This window comes from Nomascus leucogenys, chromosome 2, assembly GCF_006542625.1.
Source record: "Nomascus leucogenys isolate Asia chromosome 2, Asia_NLE_v1, whole genome shotgun sequence".
Classification (NCBI taxonomy): domain Eukaryota; kingdom Metazoa; phylum Chordata; class Mammalia; order Primates; family Hylobatidae; genus Nomascus; species Nomascus leucogenys.
The window spans coordinates 6,438,456-6,448,784 of NC_044382.1; the positions used below are offsets into that span (position 1 = coordinate 6,438,456).

At 41.3% G+C, this 10,329-nt stretch overlaps 1 protein-coding gene across 2 annotated transcripts in view; it reads left to right on the forward strand.

Moving 5' to 3' along the window:
• The window catches only part of UBTD2 (ubiquitin domain containing 2), a 72,803-nt gene extending 62,474 nt beyond the window's left edge, over positions 1–10,329 (forward strand). For both annotated transcript variants that reach the window (XM_030825101.1, XM_030825094.1), the window contains exon 3: positions 7,783–10,329. In XM_030825101.1, the coding sequence (XP_030680961.1) occupies positions 7,783–8,180 (398 nt within the window). In that variant the 3' untranslated portion in view covers positions 8,181–10,329. The remainder of the gene's footprint in view (positions 1–7,782) is intronic.

A 10,329-nucleotide genomic window follows, 5' to 3' on the forward strand; every position in this document is an offset into this window, starting at 1 on the left:
GGAATGGGTCCATTTTATCTAGGTTTATCAAATGTGTAGGCATAGAATTGTTCATTATATTCTTTTGTTATCCTTTCAACATCTGTGGGATCTGTAGTGATGTCTTCTCTTTCATTTCAGTAATTTGTGTCCCCTTTTTTTCTTGGTTAGCCTGGGTAGAGGCTTACCAATTTTATTGACCTTCTGGTCAATAAAACCTTGTAATCAGCTTTTGGTTTTGTTGAATTTTTTTTCTTTTTTTTTTTTTTTTTGGTGACAGGGTCTCACTCTGTTGCCCAGGCTAGAGTGAGATCACAGCTCACTGCAGCCTCAAATTCCCAGGGACAGGCAATCCTCCCACCTCAGCCTCCTGGATAGCTGGGACCACAGGCATGTACCACCACACCCCGCTAATTTTTGCATTTTTTGTGGGTTTTGCCAATGTTACCCAGGCTGGTCGCAAACTCCTGGACTCAAGCGATCTACCTGCCTTGGCCTTCCAAAGTGCTGGGATTACAGGCATGAGCCACAGTACCCAGCCTTGTTGATTTTATTTTTCGTTGATTTTCCATTTCATTGATTTCTATAATTTTTTTTTCTGCCTACTTTGGATTTAAATTGGTTTTCTTTTTTTAGTTTCCCAAGGTGGAAGCTTACTGATTGATTTTAGATATTTCTTCTTCTCTAATATAGGCATTATAAATTTCCCAGTAATCACTGCTTTTGCTGCATCCTGAAATTATAAGTTGTTTTCCTTTAATTAAAATATTTTTTAATTTCTCTTGATTTCTTCTTTGACCCCATGTGTTATTTAGAAATGTATTGTTTAATATCCATGTATTATGGGTTTTCCAACTACCTTTCTGATATTGATTTCCAGTTTATTTCCATTATGGTATAAGCAGACATTGTATGATTTCATTTTGTTATGGTGTGTTTTATGTTTCAGAATGTGGTCTCTCTTGGTGAATGTTCCATGTGAACTTGAGAGAAAAATGTGTAGTTTGCTATTGTTGGATGAAGTAGTTTAAACATGTTCATTACATTAAATCGATTGATGGTATTGTTGCATTCAAGTATGTCATTTCTGATATTCTGCTTGTTAGATCTGTACATTTCTGATTGAGGGGTGTTGAAGGCTTCAGCTATAATAGTGGATTCATCTCTTTCTCCTTGTAGTTCTGTCAGTTTCTGCCTGACATACTTTGCTGTGCTGTTAGGTGCATACACATTAAATATTATTATTTCTTCTTGGGCCAAGCATGGTGGCTCATGCCTGTAATCCCAACAAGTGAGGTAGGCAGATTTGGACAACATGAACATGGCAAAACCCTGCCTCTACAAAAAAAATACAAAAATTACCTGGGCATGGTGGGGTATACCTGTAGTTCCAGCTACTCATGAGACTAAGGCAGTAGGATAGCCTTGAGCCAAGGAGTTCAAGGCAGCAGTGAGCTGTGATCACACCAGTGTATTATAGTCTAGGTGACAGCAAGACCCTGTCTCTAAAAGTAAATAAGAAAAAAAAAATTTTTTAAAGGTTCTTATTTCACCTTCACTTATTTCTTCTCCAGTGCTCTTCCTTTCTATATGTAGATCTGATAATATTTCTTGCAAGGCAGGTCTGTGAGCAAGAAATTCACTCAATTTTTATCTATCTGAGAAAGTCTTTATTTCTCCTTCAGTGTTTTGTTTTCTGTTTGAGATAGAGTCTCGCTCTGTCGCCCAGGCTGGAGTGCAGTGTTGCGATCTCTGCTCACTGCAAGCTCCGCCTTTCGGGTTAATGCCATTCTCCTGCCTCAGCCATAGCTGGGACTACGGGCACCCGCCACCATGCCCGGCTAATTTTTTTGTATTTTTAGTAGAGACGGGGTTTCACTGTATTAGCCAGGATGGTCTCAATCTCCTGACCTTGTGATCCGCCCGCCTCGGCCTCCCAAAGTGCTGGGATTACAGGCATGAGCCACCACGCCGGCCTGTTTTATTTTATTTTATTTTTTTTGAAACGGAGTCTTGCGCTTGTTGCCCAGGCTGGAGTGCAATGGCGCGATCTTGGCTCACTACAACCTCCGCCTCCTGGGTTCGAGCAACTCTCCTGCCTCAGCCTCCCGAGTAGCTGGGATTATAAGCACCTGCCACCAGGCCCGGCTAATTTTTTTTGTATTTTTACTAGAGACAGGGTTTCACCATGTTGGCCAGGCTGGTCTTGGACTACTGACCTCAGGTGATCCACCCACCTTGGCCCCCCAAAGTGCTGGGATTATAGGCATCAGCCACCATGCCCTGCATCTCCTTCAGTTTTGAAGGATAATTTCACAGCATACAGAATTATAGGTTGGTGGTTTTTTCTATGCTTTAGATAATTCACTTCACTGTATACTTGCATGGTTTCTGAGAAGTTGGAGTTGAATATGTAATTCTGTTCTTGTTTTTTGTTTTTTTTTTTTTTCTTTTTTTAGGCAAGGTCTGTCTCTGTTGCCCAGGCTGGAGTACAGTGACACGATCTCGGCTCACTGCACCCTCGACCTCCTGGGCTCAAGTGATCCCCTCACCTCAGCCTCCTGAGTAGCTGGAACTACAGGCACACACCACCACAACTAATTTTTGTATTTTTTGTAGAGACAGGGTCTCACTATGTTGCATAGGGTGATTTTGAACTCCTGAGCTCAGGCTATCTCAAGCTCTCTGCCCATCAAAGCCTCCCAAAGTGCTGGGTTACAGGCATGAGCCACCGTGCCCAGCCATTTAATTCTTTTCTTTGCTCCTCTGTGGGTAAGCTGTTTTTTTCCCCTCTGGCTTTTTTTTTTTGGGTGGGGGGGAGCGTAGAGATGGGGCTTCCCTATGTTGCCCAAGCTGGCCTCAAACTCCTAGGCTCAAGCAATCCTCCTACCTTGGCCTCTCAAAGTGCTGGAGTTATAGGCGTGAATCACTATGTCTGGCCAGGAGTTTTTTGTTTGTTTGTTTGTTTTTAAATCTTTGATTTCCTGAAGTTTGAAAATGATATGCCTAGATGTGTGTAGTTTTTTTGACATTAACTCTGGAAAATTCTCAGTCATAATTGTTTCATATATTTTTCCTGTTTCTTTATCTTGTTCTTCTCTGCTATTCCCATCATGTGTATGTTACACCTTGGTTTGTCCCACAGTTTCTGGATACTCTGCTTTGTGGTGGGGTTTTTTGTTTTTAGATTTAGTGGGGTTTTTTGGTTTTTGTTTGTTGTCATTGTTGTTGTTTGTTTGTTTGTTTGAGACAGTCTCGCTCTTGTTGCCCAGCCTGGAGTGCAGTGGCGCAATCTCAGCTCTCTGCAACCTCTACCTCCCAGGTTCAAGCGATTCTCCTGCCTCAGCCTCCTGAGTAGCTGGGATTATTACAGACGCCCGCCACCACGCTCGGCTAATTTTTATATTTTTAGTAGAGACGGGGTTTCGCCATGTTGGCCAGGCTGGTCTCGAACTCCTGACCTGAGGTGATACCCCCGCCTCAACCTCCCAAGGTTTTTTGGTGTTTTTTGTCTTTGCTTTTCAGTTTTAGAGATTTTTACAGAGATATCATCAAACTCAGATATTCCTTCCTCATTCACGTTCAGTTACCAATAAGCCCATCAAAGGCGTTCTTTATTTCTGTTACAGTGGTTTTGTTCTCTAGCATTTCTTTTTGGTTCTTTTTAGAATTTCCATCTCTCTTATTACATTCCCATTTGTTCTTCTTATATGCTGTCTACTTCATCCATTAGAGCCATTAGCATATTAATCATGTTTTAAATTCCGAGTCTGATCATTCTAACACCTCTGCCATATCTGAGTCTAGTTTTGTGCTTGCTCTAAAAAACTGGTTTTTTTTTTTGCCTTTTGGTACATCTTGTAATTTTTTGGGAAAGGTGGACATAATGTACAGGAGCTGTGTGAAACGGGCCTTCAGTAATGTGGAGGTTTTAGTCTTTGTGAGCCTCTGCCTCTGGATCATGAACTGGACCAGTGCTTCTCAGTCACAGTCCCTACCTTAGGTGGGACAAGATGGCTAGAAGGGGCTAGAGCTGGGTATTTCTCTTCTCCCAAATTAGTTAGGCTCTAGTAAAACCCCAGCAGGGTAGACTCTAGTTAGTTTCTTCTGAGGGCAGAATTCTCTGGCGTATTTAAAAATGGTTCCTTTTGCACCCTCCTCCAACCCAGGGAATTATTCTGACTGTCACTATGAGGAAGTTGTAGAGGTTCAAAAGGTAAAACTCAGGAAGGTATCACTCTCCCCAGACACCCTTCACCAAGTCCCCATAGAGTTATATCTCTCTAAGACTTGTCCACACTGAGCCTTTAGCAATTCACTTAGTTACATTTGAGGTTTCCCTACCCTGCACTGGTTCCACAGAGATTTCAGCTCCTGGGTGTCTGCTGTGGTAAATGGTGATTCTCTGTATTACCCTGCCTGTCTCTCCTATTTCGGGGGCAGTGGTTTGCCCTGTGACCTTACTTCTCCCACAGATTAAGAATATCTGTTGATTTTTTCAGTTTGCTCAGCCTTTTACTTGTTAGGATGGAATGGTGACTTCTAACTTTTTTGCATGCCAGACTAGAAACAGGAAGTCTGATTTTTAGTTTAATGTAAAACTAAAGCATATTTACAACTCAGATTATAATTTTGTAGAAAGAAGTGCCAAAAAGAATAAACTAGAAAATTCCATATTAAATAAAAAACAAATTACTGTTTCTAAAAATACTGAAATATGGGAGCTTCTGTAACTGTTTAAATAGCTTACTTCCAGCATTATGGATTGAGCACTGGCAGAGCATGAGTCAGAAGATACACCATCCAGCTGTAACTCTTCATGGAGTTTTTCTCTCTCACCTTTTAGAGATTTGAAAACTAAACCCTGACTCACTGGGATGAAGGGCAGAAGGGAAAGGGCAGTGTGAAGTTACTGGTATAGGGACTGCTAGTGATCACAACTGTGCTTGAAGTAGATCCATTTCTACAATAGTATTAGTGAATACACAGAGGCTAAACCGAGAAGAGGGAAGATTCATGTGTGTTCTGCTTTCCAACTAAGCTGTCACCCCAGCCCATCTTACGTAACTTAGAAGGCAGACCAGATTGGACCTGTGTTGGGTTGGTGACCATTCCAGACTCATTTCAGATGCCTTATATTTTCATCCTATTGACATTAAACACAAATACCGGTTCATTAACTCATTTGTTCATTGATAACCATTTCTCAGAGTTCTGGAGCTGGTAGACATTTTTTTTTTTGAGACGGAGTCTTGCTTTGTTGCCCAGGCTGGCTCAATCTCGGCTCACTGCAAGCTCCGCCTCCCGGGTTCACGCCATTCTCCTGCCTCAGCCTCCCGAGTAGCTGGGACTACAGGTGCCCGCCACCATGCCTGGCTAATTTTTTGTATTTTTAGTAGAGATGGGGTTTCACTGTGTTAGCCAGGATGGTCTCGATCTCCTGACCTCGTGATCCGCCCGCCTCTGCCTCCCAAAGTGCTGGGATTACAGGCATGAGCCACCGCGCCCAGCAACATTTTGGTTTTTTATCCAAATTTATAATAAGCTGGTATCATATTCTAGTTTGGGGAAAGGATATGTTACGTATAACCTTAAAACGTTCATTAAGTTATGCTTTCGGCTGGGCGCGGTGGCTCACGCCTGTAATCCCAACGTTTTGGGAGGCCAAGGCGAGCAGATCACCTAGGTCGGGAGTTCGAGAACAGCCTGACAAACATGGAGAAACTCTGTCTCTACTAAAAATACAAAATTAGCTGGGCGTGCTGGCGCATGCCTGTAATCCCAGCTACTCGGGAGGCTGAAGCAGGAGAATTACTTGAACCCAGGAGGCGGAGGTGGTGGTGAGCTGAGATGGCGCCATTGCACTCCAGCCTAGGCAACAAGAGTGAAACTCCGTCTCAAAAAAGAAAACAAACAAAAAAAAGTTATGCTTTCAAATTCCCCCAAGGAAGTCCTGGTAACTGTAATGTAGTTTACATACCTACTCTCAGCTACTCAGGAGGTGGAGGCAGGAGGATTGCTTGAGCCCAGGAGTTTTGAGTCCAGCCTGGGCAACATAGCAAGACCTTGTCTCTAAAATTTTGTTTTTGATTTTGAAATTATAATATATGATTTGTAAGGAAATTAACCATTAATGCACTTTTTTAAAAACCATGAGTGCTTTTTCCCTTCCTTGAGCTAGCTCATTATGTCATAGCCCTTTTGTTTTTCCTTTTTAATCCATAGCTTCTCTGTACTAGATAGATTAATTGGGGTTAAATAAAACACCTCAGTCATTTCTGTGGTAATTTTACTAATGAGGCTCATAGATAAGCAATGAATCTGTGGCAGCTGCTAAGGCTGTCATCTCTAATTTGTGATCTCTGGACTAAGGACTTCTTGCCAAGTGCTTCAATTTAGGAAGTCCAGGCACTGGGCTGGGCATGGTGGCTCATGCCTGTAATCTCAGCACTTTGGAAGGCCGAGGCAGGTGGATCATTTGAGGTCACGAGTTTGAGACCAGCCTGGCCAACATGATGAGACCCTGTCTCTCCCAAAAATACAAAAATTACCCAGGAGTGGTGGTGTGTGCCTATAATCCCAGCTACTCAGGAGGCTGAGGCAGGAGAATTGCTTGAACCTGGGAAATGGAGGTTGCAGTGAACCGAGATCACATCCCTGCACTCCAGCCTTGGCAACAGAGTGAGACTCTGTCTCAAAAAGAAAGAAAGAAGTCCAGGTACTAAGAAAACTGCTCTAGGGCTGGGCATGGTGGCTCATGCCTGTAATCCTAGCTCTTTGGGAGGCTGAGGTGGGTGGATCACCTGAGGTCAGGAGTTCGAGACCAGCCTGGCCAACATGGTGAAACTCTGTCTATACTAAAAATCAAAAAATTAGCTGGGTGTGGTAGCAGGCGCCTGTAATCCCAGCTACTCGGAAGGCTGAGGCAGGAGAATCGCTGGAACCCAGGAGGCAGAGGTTGCAGTGAGCCAAGATGGTGCCACTGCACTCCAGCCTGGGCAACACAGTGAGACTCCATCTCAATGAAAAGAAAAAGAATAAAAGAAAACTGCTCTGGAACACTTGTGGTGAATTGAGCTTAGAAATCAATTTTTTTTTTTATTTGCTTGCTTGTTTAAGGTAGCAGATTCGTTTCTGTAAAAGATATCCTAATGTAATTTAAATGTTCTCTAAGTCTTGTGTAAGCATTAATAATAGTAGTAGTACATTTGAGTTGTATGCCGTTTTATTGAAATTGTGAAATGGATATGAAATGACTTAGAAGGGCCGGGCATGGTGGCTCATGCCTGTAATCTCAGCACTTTGGGAGGCCGAGGCGGGCGGATCATGAGGGCAGGAGATCGAGACTATCTTGGCTAACACGGTGAAACCCCGTCTCTACTAAAAATACAAAAAAAAAAAATAGCTGGGCGTGGTGGCAGGTGCCTATAGTCCCAGCTACTCAGGAGGCTGAGGCAGGAGAATGGCGTGAACCCGGGAGGCAGAGTTTGCAGTGAGCCAAGATCGCGCCACTGCACTCCACACTCCAGCCTGGGCGACACAGCGAGACTCCGTCTCAAAAAAAAAAAAAAAAGAAATGACTTAGAAGAGCATAGGTGTAAGGATCTAGCATTCTGGTAAATATAAAATTAAATACTCAAACAATTGTGCATGGGATTTGATCATCATTGATGATCAGCCGACAGTGATATTTTTTCCTCTATAATGCCATGCTAGCAAGAGAAGCTTAAGCATTTTGTGAGATATAAACAAAAATGCATTCATTAAGGATTAAGTTCTTATTCATATCTTCTCTTTCTGAAGGTGCACTTACAGAGTGCTACGATGAACTGGGGAACAGATATCAGCTTCCAGTGTATTGCTTGGCACCGCCAATCAACATGATAGAGGAAAAGAGCGACATAGAGACTCTGGATATTCCTGAGCCACCACCCAATTCTGGATATGAATGTCAGCTTCGTTTGCGCCTTTCCACAGGCAAAGACCTCAAGCTTGTGGTTCGCAGCACAGACACAGTATTCCACATGAAGAGACGGTTGCATGCAGCAGAGGGAGTGGAACCAGGTAGTCAGCGGTGGTTTTTTTCTGGCAGACCTCTCACTGACAAAATGAAGTTCGAAGAGCTGAAGATCCCAAAGGACTATGTTGTACAGGTTATAGTGAGCCAACCTGTGCAGAACCCAACACCAGTGGAGAACTGAACTGAGCCCTGTTGGCTGGCTCCCACATCCCTCTGCTCCTTTTTATTGTTGTCATTTCCTACTCTATGGCGTGAAATCTATTTCACTGCTCTAAATTCCCTATGAATGGATTTAGTTCTGAGGAATTACCAGTGAAAAATTCCATCTGTGATGGAGACCAACAAAAATAATAAAACACAAAGAGCCAGGCTTTGAGACTCATGTAATTACAATTTCTAATTTGAAAGGCAGTTAAGAAATAGATAACCATTTATTTTAAAACACTCAACAACTATGTAATGGCTATATTTCAGTGACTTGGACTGTAAATGAAACATTGCATCCATGAAGGACAGCACCAAGCACCTTTTTGAATACAGAATTTTTTTAGAAAAATATATCAAATTATAATTTCCAGAAACCATAAATAATGGATATAAAACTTAAGCTTTTTTTTTCTTTTTTTTTTTGGTTAATGGAAACTGAAAAGAGCAGTATTTGAGATTGCTTCTATTCTGGTTTTTTATTCTTAGCTCAATTAATATTTAGCCATAAATGAGTAGAGACTGGCAAATTGTGCTTTAGTGTTGCTTTCCTCATCCCCACATCTTGAGCTCCTTATTTACATTCACACTAAATTTTGGTGCCTTCCAGCACATTAGTGGCAGGCATCCTTCTGGAACACTAGGCAATAATTTCATCAATACAGTCAGGTCTCTGAGTTTCAACAGATACTCAGTTGAAAAGTTGCTGCCATCTTGCTGCATAAGTATTTTGAAAGGTCTGTATAACGAAGCCGTTTTTATATCCAGGCTTAGAAGGTCACTACTATATAGTACCTTCATTGATCTATCTATTCTGCTTGGAACTTTTCATAGCTAAGTATAACCCCCAAATGCATGGTTCCTGGGTCAGGAGACACCAAAATCAAGTATAGCTGTTCCCACTCAAGTGAATAAAGTAAATGATCTCCTCCACTTTGCATGGAGGGGTGTAAGGAAAGCGTATTCTATCTGTGCCTGGGAGAACTGTGCCTATTTTCAGTCTTTAGAGGAAATTTCAACTCAAAATTTATAAGTGTGAAAGGTTTACTGGTGTCACATAAACATTAGCAGTGAGACCAAATAATGAAACATTGCTTTATACCTTAGTGCTTTCCAGTTACCTCTAGTCATGGTAGATGACAATTTTCCTCCCTCATCTTTTATAGCAAAGAAGCAAATTAAGAGCCTTTTGCAAGTTAGATTAGGGGACTGAAAAATCCAGGGAGATAACCTGATTCTTCTATACTATGACTGGAGTAAAGCTGCCAAGAGTTAAGTTTAATTTGGAGCCTTTTAAAAGTTGGTTCCATAAGTGAGAAGGGGGTTGCTAACATATGACCACCATGCCCCTGAGAATCCATGAGATGGAAAAGTACAGGCAAGAAGGCACTTAACGCTGTTCTGGGTTGGAAAATGTCAGCCCTCCACACCTGTTTGGATGTGAAGTGCATTATTAATTTTAATGACAAAATGAAACTGCTAATTAGTTTAAATGTAATGTTTAAATGATATTGAATTTCCTATTGCCTGATTAAATATATCTGTAATTGTAACATCATGTTTCTGAGAGCTTTAACTACTTCCTTATTTTTATGCAATCATTTTAAAGATTGTGGCTATATCTAATTTAAATTTGCTGATGATTGAATCTAAATTCAAGTGAAGACCACAGCATTAATCCCAAAGGAGAATTTTTTTATGTTTAGAGGTGGAGATATTAGGGTAATTCAGTATATTGCTCCTGTCATCAAAGTTTTTGTTCATTTGTGTGCCACATCGAATAGCAGCACTTCTCAAAGTTTGTCAACTGGAAAAGAAAAAGTGTTTAAAACTGTTTTTTCTTAAGCAAATTTGCTGATGTCATCAATATCTATGATATCAATTGGTAAAAGGTCTTTCTTTGTTGAGGATTTGAGCTCTCTTTTTAAGAGTTTATTTTAAAGGAACATATACTTTGAATAACAATTCTCTGGGCATGTTTAACTAACCTAGGTGGGAAAACCATGGTGCTGTTTAATTGTAAATAGATTGATATAAGATTGGACCAGTACTTGATGTGTATAATTTTAGTATGTAGGGTTTATGTGCTTTTTTAAAAAAAAAAAAAAAAGTTCAATTTTTCTCTT